Genomic DNA, 22,728 nt, shown 5'->3' with positions numbered 1-22,728 from the left:
AGAGCTTGGAGACGCATCCTTGAGCCCCCCCCCCGCATCTTGGTGCCATTACTTTAATCCCCTGCCTCTACAGTGCGATAACAGTCAGCCAATGACGGTACACGGGTGTCCTGATAGGGGTGGACACTGCTGGCAGGTGCTCTCCTTCCCTCTTTCTCGCGCTTCGACTCCACGCTTTCTCTCTCCGGAAGCCGAAGCCTTCGAGGAAACCCTCCGCTTTTTGTATTTCCCATTGACACTCGTTAGGCCACCAGCTCCAACCACTTCAAGTCCTTCTACTTGTTTGCGCTTGTCCGAGTGGTCGCAAGCAATCCTTTTGCTCGACGGAGCTTTTTTTTCTAGAAACTTTCCATCCGGCATTGCTTGACACTGGACCCGTACAGCCAACCCCAGACAACCTCTCCCACCCGATAGGCGTAGGTAGCTGCGCGCATCGTCGGCACGGCGCTCGCTACACAAGTCCTACTACCATGCCATGGCTGCGTTCCATTCATTGTCGTCCGGCGCGACGCCCGGCGACGGCATGAGTCTCAATAGTGCCGTGGTCGACGGCATAGATTCTTCTCTTTTTGACGATTCACTGCTGTAAGTGCCCTCCCGTCGTCATTCGGCACTTGGCGAGGCTGGAAATACGCAGGAGCGTCAGCTCTCGCGCTGCTACCACCTGGTCGCAACCATGAGACGAAAGTCAATTTGGCTAACACGCGCCTGGCTTTCTTGCTCCCCGTAGAGATACCGTCAATGGAACGTTTCCCACCTTACCATTTACGCCCACCTACGGCTTCGAAGAATTCTCCGCAACAGGCTTCGAAGACCCCTTCGCATACTCAAATCGACAGTACGAGGTACCGCCCGCCCCCGAGGATTTCAACCAGGACTCGCCCACGCAGGAGCTGGACAATAAGCTGCTTGGGTTTTCGGCTCCAACGTTGAAAGCGACGCTGTTGGACGGGACGGGCCAACATGTAGAACCCAGCATGACTGCCGAGCTGTACGGCATGTTCTTCGTTGCCGAGGACGTCTTTGGCGCCGAGAACAGCGGCAGACCCCTCGAGTTGACGTGCTACCGGCGGAACCTGTGGCAGTGCTCTGGCCAGGTAACCATACCGCGACACATTACCCACGTGGTGGACGAGCAGGGGCGGCAGATGCCCATATTCGAGCTGTCCGCCTCGATAACGGCCATCGAGTCCATCGAGGGCAAGATCACGGAGATCATATCAATACCTTGGAAGAGCGCGCATCCCATAGGCGCCGAGGAGCCCAAGTCCAATGGCGGACCGCCCAATATCGTCCTGGACCTGGCCAACGGGCAAGAGGTGGATGCGAACAGGGTTTCCCTGCCGTTATCGTGGAAGAGGCTACAGTTCAAGCACGCGACGGCGAACAACGGAAGGAGGAAGGGTCTCCAGCAACATTACATTGTGGAAATCAGTTTGGTCGGCAAGCTGCAGTCGGGCGAATACATCAAGATTGCCGAAACTCACTCCGGCCCCGTCATCGTCAGAGGCCGCAGCCCGAGGAATTTCGACAGCCGGAAGGACATTCCCCTGACAGGTGGAGATAAGAAGGTCGGCGGGAGGAGCAACAGCGACGCTACCGCTGCAACACCCCAGAAGGAGAATGGCGGCAACAACGGCATGCCCACGCCGGTACCCAAATATCAGACTGTTGGAAACGTTCAACAACCAGCAGACTGGGCGCCGCCTCAGCTATATCGTGAGTCGAGCGGGGGCCAGCCACCGGCGAAGAAGCTCGCCATGTCACCGGGTATCAACAGACCACCCATACCGGCTTGGTCCTCGGATCCCTCGAGAAGCCTGGGCAGGGCATCGGCGTCCATGTCGGTGTCGCGTGGTGCAATATCCGGCCCAATAAACTTGTCCCTCTCAGAAGACGAGAGGAGTCCGAATAGATCGAATTCGGACGTGCAGAGCCCGCAGTTCACCAAATCCACGGCGGCGGCTGGCCATAACCCGAGTCAGAGTCCCAAGGAAGAGGACGATCTGCTCTATGAATACTTTCCGCTCAGCGTGGACGACTGGTAAGTTTGCCGACGTGAAAGTCTACCATGGCTCGCAACATGCTAACATGCAACAGGATGCCGCCAGTCGAGGCAATCTATCGCCCTCATGTAGTGCACCACACCATTGTACCGCCAGAAATCAAGGCACAGCAACTTCGGAGCAAGGCAAAGAGGTATTTTACTGCCGAATCGTAGGTTTATATACGGATATATGGGGGCATATTTGATACGAATTGACGAAGCCGCATCTTGTTCGTTTTTTATTTTCCCTTTATTCGCTTGGTTCCTTATCTTGGATGTGTATTATACGGTAATGTTTTACATTGAGCTGCTTGCTACGGATGTGCAGAGACGAGAGTCGGGAATATTGGGTGAAGGGCATTGGGTGACATTGGGAAATTAGGTCTGATGCGGTTATACCCGAGTTGTAGGTGACGAAGAGACTCAAATACAAAACGATGGACTTTGATCGGCTCGGCTCCTTTCAGAGGTCGGGTTTTTCATTCGCAGCGTTGCATGCTACACGGTACTTGACGTATCAAACATCCAAAAGATGCAACACAGGAAGATACTGTACGCAACCCTCTTAACATTCTTCTAATTCATTTTTCAGGTGCCTTCATCTAGTACACTGCGAGACCTGCTCTACAAACCCCCAGTTCAGGGGTAATTTTGCTTCCTCACACAAAAGTCTCATTCTTATACCACCAAGTCATAAATCTAGTCTCATGAAGTTTTTCTTTCCCTTGCCTTTATTTTGGCCGTAGTCTACTATGCTACATTCTGTTTGAGGCCTCTCCGCAATGCATCTCTCAATTTGCTTCGCATCTAGCGAGTGAATGAAAAAAGAAAAAAGAAAAAAAGGGGTAAAAGTCTCCAAATATGCTTACAAAATCACAAAACGAAAGAATCAAAGGGTGTCCCGTCGTTCAAGCACCAACGGCATTTACCCGCGACATCATCTGCTGCTCCGGGTTCGGCGTCAACCGCCTCGCAAGCGAAGGCTCGGGGATCCTCGACGCCATACGATCCGGTACCAACTCGGGCGTCGCAGATCTACTAATCGAAGAAGTCTGCTGCTGCTGCTGCTGCTCCGGATTAGGCGTCAACCGTCCCGCAAGCGCAGGAACCCCCGGGATCCGCTCCGCCATCCTGTCCGTGACGAGATCAGGCGTCACGGCGCGGAGCTGTTGCTCGGAGGGGGACTTTGTGCGGGAGGCCATGCTCTCGAAGACGAGCTCGATGTCCGGGGACGTGGAGCGCGAGCGGATTGGGTACTCTGTCGCCGGGGAGGCGCGGAGCAGGCGCGAGGTTGTGGGTTGCGGGTGGAGGATTGTCGGGGTGTCGACTTCGTCGATGCGGGTTATGGGTATGGGGGGCGGGGAAGGGCCGGTACGGATTTTGGAGGGGAGGATTTGTTCGAAGCCTTGTTCGCGGGCTACTTTTTCGATGGATTTGAAGTACTGACGTTTGGTGTCAGTTCCCTGGTTCGTGGTGCTGGTGGTGTAGGGGAAAGGGAGGGAGGATAGGGGACTTACCTTGACCGTCTTGACCTGCAGCTCGAGCGTCGCGTCCTCGTCGACGACGATCATGGGGTGAGGGTGCAGCTGTAAGCTCGACAGCGTCCACATGTGGTTCACACCTTGCTCGATACACCTCTGCAGCGCGAGCGCCTTCTTCGCGCCCAGGATGATGGCCACGACCTCGCGCGCCTCGAGGACAGTCTGGACGCCGACGGTCAGCGCAAGCCGGGGCACCTGGTCGACGTCGTTGCCGAAGAAGCGCGAGTTGGCGAGGATGGTGTCGTAGGCGAGCGTCTTGACGCGGGTGCGGGAGGCAAGGGAGCTGCCGGGTTCGTTGAAGGCGATGTGCCCGTCCTCGCCGATGCCCGCGAGGAAGAGGTCGATGCCGCCGACGGCTTTGATCTTGGATTCGTAGGCGACGCACTCGGCTTCGAGGTTTGGGTTTTGGCCGTTGAGGATGTTTACGTTTTGGGGGTGGATGTTGACGTGGGAGAAGAGGTGCTTCCACATGAAGGAGTGGTATGATTCTGGGTGGTCGCGGGGGATGCCGACGTATTCGTCCTGTGATGTCTCTTAGGATGAGTTCACAGGAGGATAGGTATGAGTGGTTCACGTACCATGTTGAAGGTGATGACATTTTCAAAAGAGATCTGTGGGTTCACAAACAAAAAAGTCAGTAACGATGTTCTTGATAGTGGTGTTAGTTGAGAGACACGGGTCCTACCTCTCCAGCCTTGTACTTCTGAACAAGGATCTTGTATACACCGAGCGGACTGCTTCCTGTAGGCAGGCCGAGGACGAAGGGGTGAGCCGGGGTAGGGTTGAAGTGCTTGATGCGATCAACGACGTAGTTGGCTACGTAGGCGCTGGCGGCCTCGGCATCGTCGCGGATGATGAGCCTCATCGTGGGGGTGGATGTGTGTATACGAATATGGAAAGGTACAACGATACGATATGATACGAAGAAGTATAGGGCAGAGATGGATACAAGAGCAGATGAAGTTAGACTTGCAGGTATTTTCAGCTTCGTATTGTGAGGATAGAGAATAGAAAAGATACGAAGGGGGGGCAAGGTGAAAAGCACCGTTGCTTATGAGGGAGCAATTACACCCAGGAAGACGGGCAAAGTTTTGCGGTTCGCCCACACTCCCCTCCTTGAAGGGGCTTCACCCCCTCCCCGGGCTCGTCTCGTCGCAAGAAGCCTGACATCACAGACTTTTTGCGGCAACAGCCCCAAAGTCTACTGAAGATTTTCCCACCTTCAACCCCGTTTGTGTGGTGGAGGGGGATGGAACGTCACTGCTATCGGTGGTGTTTGAGGAGCAGAGTCCCACCACCAGCCGGCCCGGCGGGGAAGGGAACATAGTGTAAGTACATCATCAACGTTGCCCGTCCCAGGTTTTTTTTTCATCGGCCGAGTTTCCCTTCCAAAGGATTGGATGTCGAAGCGCTCTCGACTCAGGAACAGCGGAGTTGGTGTACCAAAGGGCAATGGTTTGACATGATCATCAGCACGTTTCTACGAATGAGAGGGAGAATCGGAACTAATGAGGAGTCTAGTGATGAGCAGTACCTTTGTGATCATCTTGTTGCAGGCAGACCTTTTTTTGTCCAAGATAACATATCGTCATTTGCGGTTTAGACTCGAGTTGAGCCGAGCTTCCCCGGGTTTGCCGGGCCAGGGTCCGGGCATGTTCCTGTTTTCCCAGGCGGGGCGATGGTGGTGTTGAAGGAGCCATGTGGTCGGGTTCAATGACTCCCCAGCACCCAGAGCATGGAGGCCCAAGCTTGGAATAGGTAGCTGCCTTCTGAAGCTTCTACTGTGTGGATGTTTCGATATCGGCGCGCACGGGGTGGCGATGATGGTCGCTTGTCGTTGACACGGCCGGCGTCCGTGAACTCGGGGCCTCCTTGGCTCTTTGGGGTCCCTGAGCTTCCTGCAACCTGGCGGCTGACGATTGATTGCATGTCACTGCATGGTAGCAGGGGGGTGGATAGCTTAGAGCCTAGGGGGATGCCGTGCTTTGCATGCAACTGATACGTGGGGACTGAAGCGAGCGATCTAACGTAACGGGCATGGTTGCCGCCGACCGACCGGCTACTTGGTGTCGACCCTTCATATAGAGGGACGGATACATAATTGATGGGACCGCTCGTGCGGTATCTTGAATGGTTTGACCTTGAAAGGTCAGCGGCGGCTCAGTCGTTGGTCAGGCATGTACCGGATTGCTATGAGACGTGGTGCAGTGGTAAAGGGCTCGGCATTGGTGGTGATGATTGGCTGAGACAAGAGACAGGTTGGTAAAGGCAACCAGGCAGGGCGGGTAGAGGAGAAGATGCGAATGCAACGGCGCGCATGGAAGTACATCGTCAAAGAGGGAAGCTTTCATGGTTCCTCATTTCCTGGTAGGGTTGTGTAGGCAGGCAGGACGGAGTACGTTGTGATGGAGTCTTGAGAGATGTTGGTTGTTGCATGTAACTGTGGTAGTGGATCTTAACAATTCAGACAGAGAGTGACAGAGTGGGGGATCGACCCTTCCTTTGGCTCCGAAAGCGCCGGAGTCGCTGTCCGTTTTCATCTGATTTGGTCAGCCACACCACACTCACAGCTTCCAAGTTCCGTAACTATCAAAAAGCAACGTTACAACTGGAGGGGCAATTCTCTCTCCCCGATCAACAATCTCAACCACAATTGTCAGACAGTGCCCATCGCGTCTAGCAGACAGCTATCTACCTTAGCTCAAGCTCAGCGTAAGGTCCATTGGGCCAACTTACCAATCCTGGGCGTCTTCCAGCGTGTCCCAGCACATCGTCTCTCCTAACTTGCTCCCATCCAAGTGCCACTTGTGGCTATTGTCTCAAACTCATAGCGTACCTTCTAGCCTTCGAGAGGTCTCTCCTCTCCTACCTATCGTACACTTTCATCGTTGCATGCGCTCAACTCTCATCTATCGGCCAAGCTGAGGTTTCATTCCTCTCGTACACACTCTCACTATCTTGTCTTTCTCTCTATCCCCTGCAATTCCCAATAAACCTTCTCAACCAACTACGAGGCAACGCGGGCCCTTCCCCCCTCCCGAATCCATCCATCCATCAACACGAGCTTTCGGCCCCCAATTGAATGGAAGTGGATTGGAGCATCGAGCCTGGACTGAACTAGACCAGATGAACCAGGCCTTGGTATTCCCGCGTGTCGCCCCATCGCCTGTGCGACGTTGAAGACAACCTGGAAGACAACCTTCGGTCGTTCCCGCTTCTCACCTTGCCCACTACCTTGCCTCTCACTCCGCCTCTCATCCAAGACACCAAGACACACCGACCAACCTTCTGTTTAGTGACCCATTGGCTGCTGGTCGGTGTCGCCATCGCCCTTCTCTCTCCCGCCTGCCCTCTCCACTTTGTTGTTGTTCTTCCCACTGCCGTTCTTGTTGGATACGACGTCTCTGGCCTCCGACCGCCAACCCGAGCAGTAGAACCAAGGGGGGCCGGCAGGTTCCATTCACTGTTATTCTGCCCTCCGTGCGGTGCGCCAGTCACCCTCTCGGGTTGTGCCTGTCGATCCGCTACCAGTCCGTCTACCGTCCGCCGTGGAGTTCGTTTAAACGTTCGATCAGACATCTTTGCAACCCTCCACTACACTTACCTTTCACTGTTCCTCGCTCTCTCTCCCTCTCACACCTTCACTCTTACCATCTCACTCTTTCACCCATCTCAAAGGCCTGTCTCCGGGGGACATGGCTCGTGCCCGATTCCGTTCATTTACAATCCAATACCTCGTCAGCTAGATGATCCGGCACCGATTGTGACTTCTCCGTTTCATAAAAAAAAGTCTCTTGATGTCATGCAGCCATATTCACCACCTACCATGGCCACGTTTCCAAAGTCTTTCCTGGCCGCCGTCGTCAAGCAGCTACTCCGGGGCAAATCGTTGATTCAAGCCCTTTTAGCGTTCTGGCTCACGCCCGTCTCAGGGAAACCGACGGATTCAAAGGTGGATTGTTGCACATCTGGGACGACGACGCCCTCTGGCCAGAGCGTAGAGGAATACCTAAAGGAGGCAGAGCACCTACTTCTGGGTCCCCTACTCGACGATGGCCTACTCGATCTGTCCAACGCCCTAAAGGCTCAGTTCAGAGACAGGTTGCAGACGAGCATGGCCTGCATGCTTCCCTCGTACAACCATCAGCTCCCCGGCGGGCACGAAGTCGGTCAGTATCTGGCGGTAGACGTGGGGGGATCGACGTTGCGTATCGCGCTGGTCGAATTGCGGGGTCGTGACGCCGTGGGCCGGGAGAGCGAGATTGTACGGATGAGCTCGTTCAAGATCGACAACGACATCAGGAACTTGGAGGGCATGGCGTTTTTCGACTGGATGGCCGAGAGGATACGGGACATGGTGTCACAGGATGGTCAGGACCCTTCACGGTCTATGCCCATGGCCCTGGCATGGAGCTTTCCCATCGAGTAAGTCCCTACTGTCCCAATATGTAACGCTTCGACGTTTCCTCGACGAAACTAACCATCGTAAAGGCAAACATCACTAAAAGGCGGCCGCATTCACGGCATGGGCAAAGGCTTCCTCGCCGCCGAAGGCCTCATGGGCCAAGACCTCGGCGAGGTCATCGAAACCGCCTGCGCAGCCAAGGGCATGACCGGCGCCCGGCTGCGCGTCATCCTCAACGACGGCGGCGCCACGCTCCTCTCCCAAGCCTATGTCCACCCGGCCACCCGCTTCGGCCTCATCCTCGGCACCGGCGTCAACATCGCCGCCCATCTCCCCGTGTCCTTGGTCGGCCGGCCCAAGTTCGGGGATCGTCCGCAGGAGTGGTGGAGCGAGGCGCGCGACGTCATCGTCAACACGGAGCTCGGCATGTTTGGCGGCGAGGGCGTCCTCGGCGTCACGCGCTGGGACGGGCTGCTGAAGCAAGGGCACCCGAGGCCGGATTTCCAACCGCTGGAGCAGATGGTTAGCGGGTACTATCTCGGCGAGGTGGTGCGGTTTGCGTTGATCGAGGCGATTCGGACGACGGGTGTGTTTGGCGGCGTGGTGCCCAAGTCGCTTGATGAGCCGTACTCTTTGAAATCCGAAACGATCTCTGCTATTGAAGGGTAACTTGACTTCCACACACTCCTCACCTTTCAACATGAATAACTGAGCTAATCATTCTTACAGAGATACATCGCCATCATTATCGTCCTCCATCGACCTATTCATCGCGCAACACCCCTCATCCCACACCCCCACACCATCAGACCTCTTCGCCCTCCGCAGCCTAGCCTCCTTCGTCTCAAGGAGATCAGCCGCCATCATCGCAGCGTGCATACACGCCGTCTGGTCCCTCCGTCTCGAGGCGCTAGCCGAAGAAAAGGAGACGAATAGGACGACAGCCTCAAACCAAGAGGCAACGCAACAGGAAGAGGTGGCGGAGGCGGAGCTTCACCAGAGAATAGAAAAAGAAACCTCTCTGGCACGAACAATGGTCGCCTACAACGGCAGCGTCATCGAGTGCTACCCGGGCTACCTGGCAATGTGCCAGACGTACGTCAACGCGCTGGTCAACAGGAGCGACAGGAGCGTCGAGCTCGTGCCGGCAAAGGAGAGCTCGTTGTTGGGGGCTGGCGTCGCGCTGGCGAGAGCTTGTGATGGGACTGCGTAAAGGGGCGCGGGGGGGTTGTTCCTCACGAAGCACCACTTAGCCCTGGGAGTGCCGTGTGTGGACTGGAATCTGGGAGGAAGATATATAGATGAAGGATTTGCGCTTTTTTGGGGAGCATAATTTACTGACAGCGCGCGTACGCATGCATGGCAAGGAGTCAAAATGTGGTTTTGTCAAACGTATATAATTATAAAGCATTCCATTTAGCTCAAACATCAGTGTCGGTGAATTTTCATCTGATTGTTGAATATTGGGGGTATCATTACTTCGTTTTCCGTCTCTCTGCTCTGTGTCTATCGTCCCGAATAGGGCGCATTTCAGAAAGCCAGATCTTGTTCGCCGCAGCATAAACAGCACCAGCACCAGCACGCCCGCCCTCACTCCTCGTCATCATCGACAATCTCCTCTACCTTGCGCCTCTTCCTCCCCGCGGAACGACCCTCCCGCTTCACCACCCGCGGCTCATCATCATCTCCGTTTCCGTCCGAGTTGTCGTCCTCTCGCTCTTCTTCCTCCTCCTCCCGACGGCGTTGCTGTTCTAAAGCGCGCTTCATCTTGCGCAGGATAACTGGATCATCATAGACGTCCGTGAGAGTGATTTCCTATTGTGTTTCACGTTAGTTACCACAGTGTTCTCTTCTGGAAAGCAAAGCCCTAAAGATGTGGGCGCCACCTCTTCGTCGAGACTCGCAAATAAAGCGTACCTTGGAACAGCCAGCCACGGGACACTGCGCGCGATGACCCGGCGACCTACGCAGGAACTCTGTAATGGCCGCCTTTTCAAACGTGTGGCTGCACGCGTTATTGCTGACGGGGTTCTGGAACAGCTGCATGGACAACGGACACCTGTACTCCCTATTCTCTCCTGCAATGACGAGATCATCGTCGCTATCATCTGCCTCCGCAGCTGCGGCCGGCTCGCCATTGGCATTTCCACCGCCCCGGGACACGACGGGCATGACGGGGTTCCCGGCATCGTCGAACCAGCGCTTCGCGTTTGGCAAGGAAACCTCGGCGTCGCCGTGCGCGGCGTCATGCCACAACTTCTTGAAGGCCGCGTAGTCGTTGTTGACGGCGTAGCGCTGGTATGCCGTCATGCGCTCGTACTCCGTCAGCTTCTCAGCGCGCTGCTGGCGGAGGATGTCGATGACGGAGTACTCTGGTGGCGGCGGTAGCACGCTCTCGTCCGCCGCGTCGTTGTCGTCCTCATCCGGGTCGCCGCCGCCGCGGCCATTGGCTTCTGCCCGTGTGCGCCCGCCGCGTTGGAGAGGCGCCTGTTCGGGGAGCGTCTGGAAGTAGTTGACCGTGTCCGCGAGCGCGGCCTTTTCGTCGAGGAGTTCCGTCTGCCTGTCAATCAGATCGCGCAGCGCGGTCTCGGCCTCGGCCGTCAGGCGGGGCACTTCTTCGTCCAGCGCGGCGGTATGCGCCTCGATGTCGAGCTCGCGCTGGGGCTTATCCTGGCTGTCGAGGTCCGTCTTGCTGTCCACGCCCTGCGACTGCGACTCGGCGCGCTTCTCGGCGAAGCGGGCGAGGGCCTCGTGCCGTATGCGGACGGCGTCGTTGATGCCCACGACGGAGAAGCCGAGGTGCCGTATCGAGGCCTTCAGGTGGTTCTCGTAGCGGTGGACGTCGCGGCTGTTGGAGAGGTCTGCGATGGCGCGCTTCGCTTCCGCTGTGAGCGGGCAGGAGAGGGGTTCGTATTCTGGGAGGCGGTTCTGGGAGCTGGAGTCGTCGTCTTCTTCGTCATCGGCGATGCGCCTTTCTGGGCGGCGTTGGCCTCTGCGGCTTAGGACGGGCATCTTTGTCCGGGGGTGCTCGGTGGTTGGTGTCGCTGTGTCTAGCTTTCTGAATTGGAGGATAGGTGCAAAGGGGAATGATTCAGATGGTGTAGTTGCTTTCGTTGGTCGATCGTGGATTCGGGGTATCACCAGGCTGGAGGACGGGAAATTTCGTGAAAGTGGTCAAGCGGGAGACGCGATTGACGTGCTGGGGCGCGTCAGTGGGTTAAAGAGGTGACAGGTACGTACCGTCCGGGGTTCCCTGATGGCGGGGGTGGTCCCTGCAGTATCTCCTCTCGCTTCCAAACAACGTCGTCCTTATTCTCAGGTGTTGGAATTTCCTTTCTTTGACCTCACTTCATGAACTTGGTAAGAACCACGCATGATTCTAATTCTGAGAGGGGCAATCCAGCTTTCAAATATGTCTCTTGAGTTTGTTCGTTGTGTCTGCTCTCTCGCGAGTTTTCTCAGATGATAACCATGCGAGCGCCGATGACGATGGGGTAAGTACTTTCTAAAACAACTTTGGTGATAATGCTTTAGGAGGTCATTGGCGGTGAGAAAGACAAATGTTCGACTTCAATAGTGACAGGTGGTCTCGATTTGTTTCAGTCTCATCAGATCAATGACTTTTCATCCAGTCTTCTCATTGTACCCAAGCTAGTCAGTTCATGTGCCTTTCTTTCTTCGACGTTTTCAACAATCTAGGGCACATCATGGACAGCAGCCAATGCACGACTATTCCCAACGGCACCTCCCAACGTCATAGGTCCGCCATGAAGACACCCTCGTCCTATCACTAAGTGACCAAGCACCAGATGTCCAAGCACTAGCCTTCTGGTCTTCGTTCGCCTCACCCTCCTCCTCCCGCTCCTCGGCCACCTGAGTCTGAGATTGGTCCCGCGGAGGGCTCCTCTGGGCATATTGAACTGTATCCTCCGTGTCCTCCCTGCCTATCGGCTGTATATCACGGCCATGGAATTAGATAGTGTCCTCTACCGTATACTTCACACGCCAACTTTTATGCTCTTCCAGCGTCCGTTTGCACTCCTTCCACGGCCATTCTCTCATGCAGCGGAGCCTGGCCTTGCCGTCCGGCATCACCCCAGCGGTGAAGTACGTGCTGTCTGGGAGTTTACAGTTCTTGAGAAAGTTCCCTGCACGTAACTTGGGAACCTCTCCCGTGAACAGTTGTGGGCCGTCCTCTCGGTACCAGTCGTTGAATAGCGCGTTACCGTCTCCGTCGACGTAGCCCACCTCTATCTGCTCTTGGTCAAGGGTCTTGTTGCGGGCGGGGTAGTTGAAGTCGAGGCCGCCGTTTGATGCGCTCATTTTGGTGGTGTTTCTGCTTAGTTCTCGTCTTCTTTGTTGTCTAGTTAGTTGAGAGCTCGTTAAATCCGTATTGGTCTAGCTATGAGCGTTTTGATGTAGGCAAGCGCCAGTGGAGTATTTAACACGTGCTCTTCTCTTCTCTGGTCTATTTGCCAAGACCTCGAATATTTTAGCTGCGTCGGCAACAGTCAATATGTTTCCTCCGGAGCGGCCTTGTCTGAAGTCGGCAATACCCTTTCAGAGGTTTGATACCTCGACTTGCCTCGCAACCGAGTACTTTCTTTTAGTTTTTGGACGAAAACTAAATATTTGATGCTCAGATGGAGAGATCGCTTTGAAAGATAATCAATTGAATTGAGAAACAAAGCGGAGCATCGCTGATGTATGGCGGTCTCTCCCTGTGCTCCCCGATATGAACAATAAAGTAGTGGTTAATACAGCGCTTTTCTTCCAGATATCTCCACTCCATACTTGACGATCGATTCTATCTCAAGCATAGGTTCACTATACACGTGTACTCCACTCATGATATTGGCCCATATACCTCGTTGAGTTCTGGCTATCGGCCCCCGATATCCCATGACCAACTCAATACCATAGCGTTTCGCCTCAGGCAAGCCCGGCTTCCGTATTAGAATTTACTTAATTGGAAAGAAAGAAGCGTTAGCTGTGATAAGTCAGAGGAAACTTTTGCGTTTTATCTTCGCTAGGAGACATTCTTTAACGTCCAAGGTGACTTGTATGCAAAACACATGACATGTCGAGTCTGATATGCGGACGGGACTGGATATGTATGGAATATACCGAAACTTCCAGCGTGTATACACACATTTGGCTTGAACCAGTAGCCCTTATCAGAAGTCTAGTGCCTTACCATCGTAACAACAAATATCGGGCCTGGTGACCGAATGGTGAACGTCGCGAAGTGCTGACTAGTAGTCCGTGATGCTCCGTACTTTTCAGGATTACGGCGTTTGAACCTCGGTCGGCTCCTGTTGTTTTTGCTTCTTTGATTTGTATGAATCATCCGCGTTATTCTTGAGTTCCAATCAATCGACTGGCTTTTCCATCAGAGAAGGAGTCGGCAAAGAGGTAATGTATGCTGGCCTCGCCACCATTCTGTGTGGTATTCTGCTCCAAGAGTGTTCATGTCCGATGAGCATGAAGTGTTTACGAGACCATTCGCCCGATATTGCTCGCTCCAACTATTCGTCTCTGAGACAATCAAATCTTCGTTTCTTTTCCTCCGAGCAAACACATGCTTCAGCCTTAGCGTTGACCCGGACAACGGCTCTCTCAACCAGGCTATCTACAAGGTCCACTTGTAATGCAACGTTGAGCCTCTCCCGTCGGCAGTGATTTAGTACTTTTCTCATGTTCCAACAGCGGATTGTATCGCATAGCATTACCATGGACATTAACGGGGCAGAGAGGGCTCTTGTCACTTGGGCTCTGAACTCAATGCTGTTCTCAAGCTTAGCTATGCCACTTGGACCGGGAAGCTTCTAATAAAAAAACTTTGGAGTAGAATTCATTCCAAGATCTTGACAAAGACCAAAGCAACTTACACCCGGTCTGCAATCTTTAAGTCTGACCCCAAAGAACAAACTCCGGTCGTTGGACTTGGCTGTGCAGAAAGACACACACACACACACACACACATACATACATACAGGAGATAAGAGTAGTGCCAATGCCGTAGCACTCTTTAAAAAGTCAAGAAGCTTATACTCTCAAGAAAGAAATCCTTTGTTCTTATCGAACGCAGCGTAGCTTCGCATCTGATGCAACTCCATCATTGAAAGGGTTTGACCTCCGAACACGGGTATTAATGTGCAATCACTTACCTACCCTTAGGTTATCCCTTGGAATCAGTGAAAACAGAGCCGTTTGGCATCCTCCTAGCAGCCTTTCAACGCATTTGTGATTAGGCAGTCACGAATACTTCTTAGCATCTTCTTAAGCGCTATCGAATATATTCGTGATTACCTGACTACGAATACGTGAATCATGACCGTGATTGACGGACGAACTATACGACACCCTTGAGATCGGCTACTTGAAGAGCTCTTTGGAACCGACTTGGGAATAGCTACAGGTAGCTAGTCACAAGACCTTTGCCACGTGTAATGGCGCTCGTGCTGCGACAACCTGACGATTACCTACATTGCCGGGATGAGGTCCGAATTGCCACGACGAACAGCCTTATCTACCTCTCCTCAAACCTCATTCCTCTTTAAATTGTCACCAATGGTGCATCGATCTTGCCTAGTACGGTGACATCTGGTAGTCATTTCTATTCCATCTTTAGCCTTGAGAGGCCCCTTTCATCCCACTTATTCGTTCTATATACATGGGCTCATCTTCATCCTTTCAAAAACAAGGTCGTTCGCCAACCCCGGCGGAGCCCACTCCAGATCCAGTATCATACACTCGTAGATATCTTCCTCCCCTCCAAAGACACATTTTGCTGCATCTTGTAACCCAAAATGACCCACCTTTGTACGGTAAGAAAATGCTGCGCAAATGCCAGATAAAAATGCCGATAAATCATGTCTCATATCCCTTTCCATATTTCCCAACTTTCCCCTCCTCATTATCACTCATCTCAGATTTCAATTCCCTTCTTTCTCCCTTTCGTTGTCGTAGTCTCAGCCGAAGCCTTGGCGTAATGCTCTCAAAGTTGCAAAAAAAAGTGCGACGGCGCTTTCTTGCGTAAATATTACTGTCGTGGTATCTCAGTGTAAATGCGATGATGGTAGTTGCGGCAGAAGCAACAGCGGGCTGCAGCGATGAGCAAAAAACCCCGTGAGAAAACGGCGAGTAGATCAGTCGTCGACAATCTCGTCGGAGCTGCTACTACTCGACCCAGACGTCACGCTCATGCTCTGGCGTGCGACGTGGACTAGCCTATAGATGCCGAATGCGACAAGGGCGAGCACGACGAACAGCACGATGACGATGATCGCGATGACGTCGTTCTGTTTAACCATGGCTGCTGGCTAAGGACTGTGCGTCCTTTTTGGACTATTGTGTGGTGGTTTTTGGGGGAGTTCAAACGTCAGGTCTGAAGTGAAACTGACGGAGCTCCAACGGCCGCGATGATTGTTTGGTGGCGGGGGGGGGGGGTTGGAGTGAACCGGCGCCGATGTGGAAACGGTGCGGGGACAGCTTGTGTGGAGAGCCGGTGGCTGGAAGGAGGAAGAGACACGGAGGGGGTCTGGGCGGAGACACCGTGGAATGTGGTGGTCTCGGGAAGACGATTGAGTTTGGTGGTATCTTTCAACGGTCCGAGGAAGGGGGTTTGTCTGTGTCTTTGGGATGGATGGCCCGTTAGACAAGTGCCCTTGATTCGAATTCCAGTTGGAGTTTTGGGAACGTGAGGGTGAAGTGAGATTTCAACCCGCGGACGAGCAGCTCAAGTCCTTGCTACGAATTCGTCAAGTGCCGAACTGTATGGGTCCAAGATGTGGGTAAGGTTGGCGGTCGAGACCCAGAGTGGACAATGGAATTGTTCACTCAGTCGAGGTTGATGGGGAGAGGAGGGAATTGAAAGAAAAAATCCCGAGGTCAGTGATAAACCCTTTTCGCAACGATGATATGCAATGTATCAGAAGTAAAGAGAGAATGGGAGTGTTGAGGAATGCAGCGCGGGCAAGCCTCACGTTAAAAAGAAGCGTTGCCCCGCCACCAGCTTTCCCAAGCTGTCGTCCCCCCCCCCCCAGCCTCAAACCCGAAAGTCAATAGAAATGTGAGAGGCTGGGTCGCGCCGCACCACCAAGCACAAGCACCACCACCACCACCCTGGGCAAAAAAAAAATCCGCGACAACGCTACCAGCAGCTTTCAGGCTCTCCCACTCGTCCAACCGCCTGTGATGCAGGGATGTAAAGCTGCTTTTTAGTGGGGTAGGTATCCCGACAGGCTTGCTGTCGACGTCCTCCACTACCCAACCTCGCGGACTCTCGCAACATGCAGGTTTCTTACCCTTGTCGCAGTAAGCCTGTCTTTCTTGGGGGAGAGGTCGGATGTACATTTTGCTGTCAAGTTGTGTGCATCGTGACCTTGGCAGACCCGGATGCGCTACTTGCGCTCGACTGAGCTGTACCTGCATCGTACCTGGATCTAGCACTCGGCAGCTTCTGCCTGATGACATGGATAAAGTGCCCTTTACGAATTTGAGACCATGTTTTTGCCTAGCATGAGGCAATGGAGGAGAGCTCTATCGTACTATATGAAGGCCGAGAGATTCCTGCCAACTCAGGCTGCATTTACGGATACTCATCGGGGATATATCCGTAGGAGGCTCACCGTCCTCCACAATGAGGCGCAACTCATGCATCAGCTGCGGCAATTGAGATGTGAACTTGCAGTTTTTGCCTCTCCCGAAATTACGAAGCGACATCGTAAAGCACACTTCCTCCCGCTAATTCGGTTGTAAACGGATAAAGCAAGCCCGCCACAATCCGGATCCTCGACGCCCCAGACCTGATTTAGGTACGGTCTACTGAGACTTAGTCCGAGGACTGAAAATGAGCAAATAGAAAAACGAGCAGAGGCCAAGCCAACGGCGCTCAAGAGCCTGCTGATGATATCAGATGTATCATGAGCCCAAACGCCGATCCCTTCGCAAAAAAATTCCACGTACGGCACCCTTTTTTTTTCGGTGTTCTACATCTTAGCCTCAGGCGCGGCATCAAGCTCCGGAAGATCGGCGTCAGGTCCCGCCTTGATGATGCGAATGTGCTTTTCGTAGAATTGCAGCATCTAAGCATCCGTCAGTATCGTCATGCGCTGAAATGCTTGGAACCATACCTTTTGAGGGCACCGCTTATACACCACCTCCTTGGGATGCTTAGTCTTTTGGCCGTTTCGCCAGTTGAGGTAGATGATAATAGAGCCCGACTCTTCGTCCTCGCAGGCATCAATCGACTCGACGTCGTCTTCCCAGCTGCCGCTGGGCAATGTCCAGGCCTTGGCTTTGGCCTCCTTTGCTGATAGGGGAGGGGTAGATTCGGCGGGGTGACCATTGCGCTTGCCTCTCTTGCTGCTCGCTGGTGGTGTAGAAGACGAAGCACTGGGACGCCCGCGCTTCTTCGTGTTCTTGGCCTTGGTCTTCTCCTCAAACAGCGCCTCGCGTCCACCGAGCTTCCGAAGGTATTCTTCCAAGATCTCTGATGCGCCATCCCTGCGAACGTGTCAGTAGTGATACCCAGGATGGCATTGATTGCAAAATTACAGTCTGAACTTACTTCAAGCTGTCTTCCGGTTCCCAGGTCTGATCTGATTTCTTAGAGTAACCTTCCCACTTCACACGGAAGTTCACGGTGCCCTACAAAAACGCTTTAGCATCGAGGCGCCTTGCCAACAGAAAAGGAGCACTTGCGTCGTCGGAAGCCAGATGGTCAAGAATCTTCTCGACAACGTATCTATGGCAGGTCAGCTCCCTCGTTCCAGCGAAGCTATTGGGTGTGCGTGACGTACTCATCAGCCTCCAAATCATCGCCTTCCTCTTCCTCCTCGTCGGCCACGACAGAGTCTGCCTTAGCAGCCCTCGCAGGCTTGGTGGCGCTGCCGTTCAAGTCGCCGGATATCATGGGAATGTCTTCTTCGCTCTTAGCTTCGCTGACGTCGTCTCGGTATTCCGCGGATCGGCTCTTCGCGCGCTTCTCCTTCAGCGGGATGGCGATCTCGCCGCCGGCGTCAGACATCTCGTCGTCGCTAATAGCTATAGGTGCTGTTAACTTTTTGGGCTTCTTTTCCTCGTTCGCTTTGCTCGCTTTGCGACGCGCCATTGCGACGCGCCATTGTGACGTTGTATGGGGAATTGGTGTAGGATGCGCGTCGTGAAGTGTGTTGTTGCAATCTCGACGCGACTTGGCTAGTGCCACGAGGGGTGAAGTTCGAAGAGGTGAGGACTTACCGGGAGGCATTGTGTAGATTGTATTGTATCTATTCCGTGGGGTATTCGCAGCTCGTCTAGGCAGTAGCGGCCTCGATGGGCGCAAATGGAAGGATGCGCAAGGCGAAAAGTGGACGAAAGATGTGATGCGCTGCCAAAGTAACTACGCGCCAGTGCCGGAAGCTACCCCAGCTTCTGCATAACGCTGGACAAAGAGGCTGGAGCAGATTCACGTCACAGCCAATTGTGGCGTTCGGTCGTCACGTGAGCTCCAAACCACAATCCACTTCTCCGAATGGGAGGGGAAAGAGCGGATACTTGCCGCCACCCATTCCGGCTTTCCATCCTCCCAGCCCGGGAGCCCCCATCCCCTGAGCATCCACCCACTGACGGGAGAAGGAGCTCATGTGGAGCTCCGAACCGGTGGACCAAGCTTCAACCTGGAAGGTCCGTCTTGAATCCTCCTCCCGTCTTTGGTGACTACAGGCAGGCACGGTGGGGCAGTAGGTATTATGTCAAAGCTGGGAAGCAACCTGTCTTTTCTAAGCTGGACGTACCCAGATCAAGCTTTTGGGACAGGTAGCACGCACTTTTTGAGTCTTGTTTTACTGCACAAATTCAGAGCAAACAACAACTGTCTTTCTCCTGCTCCGGATGTTGACTCTGCTGATTGTTCACACCTCGCGATGTATTAATCGCTATGATAATGACGTGGCCTGCAGTTGATAAGTTAATCATGGTTAGTTTCGATGTTGCCAGCTTTCTCGACATGCTCCATCTTCTCAAGATGATCTCGTCAAGCTTTGCGTCACTACTCAACGACATTCACATTTCTCGCCAAAGCCGCTGGGTTGCTTTGAAGAAGGCAAGTCGCATGAGTTCGTTCGCGGCTAATCTGATCATCGATGACAGCCGATCCAGAAAGCAGAACGCATTTGCGGCGTACCTCGAGGTCTATTTGTTACCAGCCACCCTGCAAGCTCTCTGCGATCTGCCAGACACTGTTACTTTATCCTGCGCAAGGTACTTCTCGGCACCAACATAGCTGTGCCGCTCCAACCAACGGGGGAAAACGACTCGATTTGCAGCGTATCTGCATGTAACTGCAGAAGCGTAATTTGCACCTCATCAAAATCTCTGCAGCGCGAAAGGGGTTGCGATTTGCTGTTCAAATACGACAACCAACAAGACGTTCTTGGAATGGCTTAGGCAAGCGCCAAAAGACATGGATCTCGATTTCCCAGCTGGTAGGCAAGTGCCAGCCATGCTCGGTGATCATATGCAAGGTCCCAACCGACCAACAGTACCTCGCCTCTCCCTCGCGTCAAGTCCAGGGCGGATGATGCCAAGTTACAGCCTTTAAAGGTCGAAGAACGGGCCAGCGTGTGTCATTTGCTCTGGATCAGGGCCAAACACGTCGTGACACTGGTTGCCAGCTTCAGCTACCGTACGAGAGGCGGCGGGAAATTATCAGTGTCCTGCAGCCTGCTAACGTTGGTTGGTGTGCAGTCGAATCGACCTCCTCAGTGGGCTTGATGGGGCCCGTACGAGACTGTCCCAGACAGACAAGGTTGACCCAAGATGCTGCGGCTGCGGGAGGCTACACTAGACCACCAGCCTCCAGGGGACGACCAGGACCGGGAGCGTCAGCGAATCCAGCACCAGCGGGCGATGGGAAGCGCCGCCGCCGCAAGCTCGAGGATGACTGCCCTGGACGCGATTATCTGTCCTGTAGTCCTTGCGTCGCGTCCTGCAGATGCCAACCCCATTATTAGATGCAGGAAAACGGGGTCCTTTACACCGGATGGTATCCCCGGGTCAAACACACGGAGCGGAGAGGAACAAGAGCCAAGGCCAAACATTCGGCAGAACACGGCCTTGTTTACGTTGGGAATCCTCCCGTCTCTCGCAGAAACAAGCTCTTGCCGACGTTGTCAGAAGCTGATGAGGGCCGGCTAACCTTGCCTTACTCTTTACAGATACCTACAGTACGTGGACTTCGTAGGTACTTCGTGAGCAATGTTCATGAGATGAGTTCCGTCAGGTTCGTCGGCGCCGTTGGCACAAGGTCCTTCACCGGCTCCCCTGGATGATCTCCCGGAAAACCCCTGAAAAAATGGATCGGACACAAGCCAGTGGGAGTCTGTGGGACCCCAGGAGCCTAAAGAAACGAACCGGGCATGCCAACCCGCGCCCCGGTCGGTCGACCAGTCTAGCCAGGATTTGTCCAACGCGGTGAGGATGAGAATGAGGTGAGTTGAAAGGTGGTATCTGAAGACTGGAGCAAGACGACTGGACCAGAAGAAATATTGGTTTTGGGCATCTTTACGTCTTATTGAATGTTTGTGCCGTGGATTCCATTGGGTCGTGCCCTCAGCTAATTACCTCACAAGTTACAACCGCCGACGGCTGTCAAGCCCGCGGCTTCTGGAGACTGGATCTCTTTCGCAATGGCAAGCCGCAAACCCACCGAGGGCCCTTGAAGATGGCTCGAGTCAGAGACTCAGAGAGAGGCCAGGCTGCCCGACGCAATTTGGGCTCAATGAGGCAGCTCGGCAGGGTTGGAGAAATATTTCCTCAATTGCTAAAGGGTCTTGGGTATTTACTCCGTATGGGTGGTTCAGATCGGGACCCGAGGGGGAGAAGACAAGACAAGAGACAGTCAGACAGACAAGCAAGCTTGCTCAAGCAAAAGTTCCCCGTACACCCCTCCCGACCGCGCTAGACCAGCAGCATTGATGCACAGGGCGGTGCCGGGCTGTCCCTATCCTTTCCGCGGGCCAGATCAGCACTACACTAAGCGAACAAGCGACGGGACATGTGAGAGAGAGCCAGACGCTGGAATGATGGCGGCTCACGGGATGGATGATCTTGATATCTGAGGACTACGTTTGGGTCCCCAGTTGGATACGTCGCGTGCTTGGTAGATTTAGGCGAGTCTTGATTGGCTCTCTGGGGAGAAGTCGAGTCGAGGAGTTGGTGGGCACCTTGGACCAACAAGAGCGCGTCGATGGAGCCTTTGGAGATGGAGCTGTTTAGCGGAGGAGAGATTCTCGGTTGAACTCTGTGTGTGAAAATTTGGCCATGTTACCCCGAAAGGCAAAGTCCCTTGAGATGTTATGGATCAGAATGAGGGTGTGCTGTCGGTGTAGAGTTAAGGTAAGGTATTCCCGGGCAGTTAGTAAAGTAAAGTATCGATAGCTTGAGCTCTTTCTTCATCTTGCGTCCTCGGCACGAGGCGGCTGATTACAATGCGCTGGATATCTGTCATGGATGATGGTACAACGTTGGGTAGGTACCTTAACCTTGGACTTCCATTGGCCTCGACCTCGAGAGGAGACGCAGGAATACGTTTCCTCTCCCCGTTGGCTGATGGGACCCTACGGCTCGCGTCCCTGACACACCAAGCTCCGCGAGGCGTCATTACCTAGGCAGCTCACCAAGTCAATATTCCAACTAACTTAATGCTAAGGTAGGTCGATGTGCTAATGTGCTATTACGGTGCAGTGAAATGGCTATTAAAAGGTGTTCATGGATATGTAAAACAAAATAAAAAAGCACCGGCGCAGAGGTGGGACCACCGTACGGCCCTGAACACACTTGAGCGGCTTGAGCCCGTGAACTTGTGAAGGGGGGGCTTGCATCTGGGCCGTCCTTGGTTCCGTCTGTGCTTGCAGCTTGCTCGCGCGCGCTGCACTTGGCCACAAGGGCACCTGCACCTGCAACTGCACACTGGCGGCAATCTGGGGGAAAGCGGACAGGAGCTGGCTGGTCATGGTGGACTCAGATTGTATCCATAGGTATGAGTTCAGGATTGGATTGGATTGGGATTGGGATGACCCGGATGGGATGAGTGAGGGATGAGGGATGGCTTTAGTGTGGGTAGAGGAGAAGATGGGGGGTGCAGTTCTCCGTACTTCGTACCTAGGTAAGGTAGGGTAGGTACCTACCTGGGTACCTGTGCTATGGAAGGTACCTTCTTAGGGTGCGCCAAAGCTCCCACCTCGTCGTCCTGTTCTGGCGCGGGTCGGTGGTGCTACCCCTGCCCGCCTGCCTTATTAAAAAAAACTGCAATAATCAAATCCCGGGTGACATTTTTGCAACTTCCCCTTACTCTTCTGTACTTTACTTCCACCTCCCGTCATTTGCCCTTTTCCCACCCACCCCCTCTTCGTCTCTTTTTGTTTTTGCAGAGAGGTCGAGAGATTGCGAGAGTCCACGGATGAATTGAGAAACCTGCACGGCAAGAGAGAGATCGAGAGAGCGCGCGCATGAGAGAGACTGTCCGGGAAAAGATTTTACTACTTCCTTAATACCCGGCATCCTACTTTTGCCCTCCTCCATCAACCCGACTCGCTACCTTAGCTCTCACACACATCTCGAACCGACAACCCGAACCTCTTCCATACCTGATTCCGTGAACGGCCGATATACACGTTTCTTCGTCACAAGGATTGGCTTGCGTTCAGTTCACCTCTGTTCGTTCGTACAAGGGTAGCAGCTACTTCTCG

General features: G+C 53.8%; 6 protein-coding genes across 6 annotated transcripts; 2 read left to right on the top strand and 4 right to left on the bottom strand.

The window, feature by feature from the left end:
• Positions 1–361: 361 nt before the first annotated feature.
• On the top strand, positions 362–2,588 carry BDP55DRAFT_432235 (NDT80/PhoG like DNA-binding protein). The gene is made up of 3 exons (XM_060567534.1): positions 362–585; positions 731–2,044; positions 2,101–2,588. Exons 1-3 carry the CDS (start codon positions 476–478, stop codon positions 2,219–2,221), a joined length of 1,545 nt encoding a protein of 514 aa, XP_060432892.1. The 5' UTR covers positions 362–475; the 3' UTR covers positions 2,222–2,588.
• Positions 2,502–4,875, bottom strand: BDP55DRAFT_432230 (glucosamine-6-phosphate isomerase). Its single transcript, XM_060567533.1, has 4 exons — positions 4,274–4,875; positions 4,167–4,199; positions 3,565–4,110; positions 2,502–3,489 (listed from the first exon to the last, which is right to left on the bottom strand). Exons 1-4 carry the CDS (start codon positions 4,451–4,453, stop codon positions 2,956–2,958), a joined length of 1,293 nt encoding a protein of 430 aa, XP_060432891.1. The 5' UTR covers positions 4,454–4,875; the 3' UTR covers positions 2,502–2,955.
• Positions 4,876–7,414: 2,539 nt separating this feature from the next.
• BDP55DRAFT_691906 (hexokinase) lies at positions 7,415–9,206 on the top strand (the record flags this gene model as incomplete). The annotated part of the gene is made up of 3 exons (XM_060577037.1): positions 7,415–8,013; positions 8,080–8,658; positions 8,723–9,206. 3 exons carry the CDS (start codon positions 7,415–7,417, stop codon positions 9,204–9,206), a joined length of 1,662 nt encoding a protein of 553 aa, XP_060432890.1.
• A 377-nt stretch (positions 9,207–9,583) lies between these two features.
• BDP55DRAFT_546453 (zinc-finger of the MIZ type in Nse subunit-domain-containing protein) lies at positions 9,584–11,005 on the bottom strand (the record flags this gene model as incomplete). The annotated part of the gene is made up of 2 exons (XM_060568656.1): positions 9,584–9,808; positions 9,911–11,005. 2 exons carry the CDS (start codon positions 11,003–11,005, stop codon positions 9,584–9,586), a joined length of 1,320 nt encoding a protein of 439 aa, XP_060432889.1.
• Positions 11,006–16,728: 5,723 nt separating this feature from the next.
• BDP55DRAFT_432169 (uncharacterized protein) lies at positions 16,729–18,438 on the bottom strand. The gene is made up of 5 exons (XM_060567532.1): positions 17,800–18,438; positions 17,702–17,744; positions 17,568–17,647; positions 17,131–17,503; positions 16,729–17,082 (listed from the first exon to the last, which is right to left on the bottom strand). The coding sequence occupies exons 1-5, from the start codon at positions 18,246–18,248 to the stop codon at positions 16,987–16,989; spliced, it is 1,041 nt and encodes a 346-aa protein (XP_060432888.1). The 5' UTR covers positions 18,249–18,438; the 3' UTR covers positions 16,729–16,986.
• A 3,003-nt stretch (positions 18,439–21,441) lies between these two features.
• Positions 21,442–22,084, bottom strand: BDP55DRAFT_654526 (uncharacterized protein). The gene has a single exon (XM_060574267.1). The coding sequence runs from the start codon at positions 21,991–21,993 to the stop codon at positions 21,736–21,738; it is 258 nt and encodes an 85-aa protein (XP_060432887.1). The 5' UTR covers positions 21,994–22,084; the 3' UTR covers positions 21,442–21,735.
• Positions 22,085–22,728: the final 644 nt, after the last annotated feature.

This window comes from Colletotrichum godetiae (assembly GCF_030913485.1).
Source record: "Colletotrichum godetiae strain CBS 193.32 chromosome Unknown BDP55scaffold_9, whole genome shotgun sequence".
Taxonomy (NCBI): domain Eukaryota; kingdom Fungi; phylum Ascomycota; class Sordariomycetes; order Glomerellales; family Glomerellaceae; genus Colletotrichum; species Colletotrichum godetiae.
Note: the sequence above shows the minus strand (reverse complement) of the source record. Positions and strands in the feature narration are given on the sequence as shown.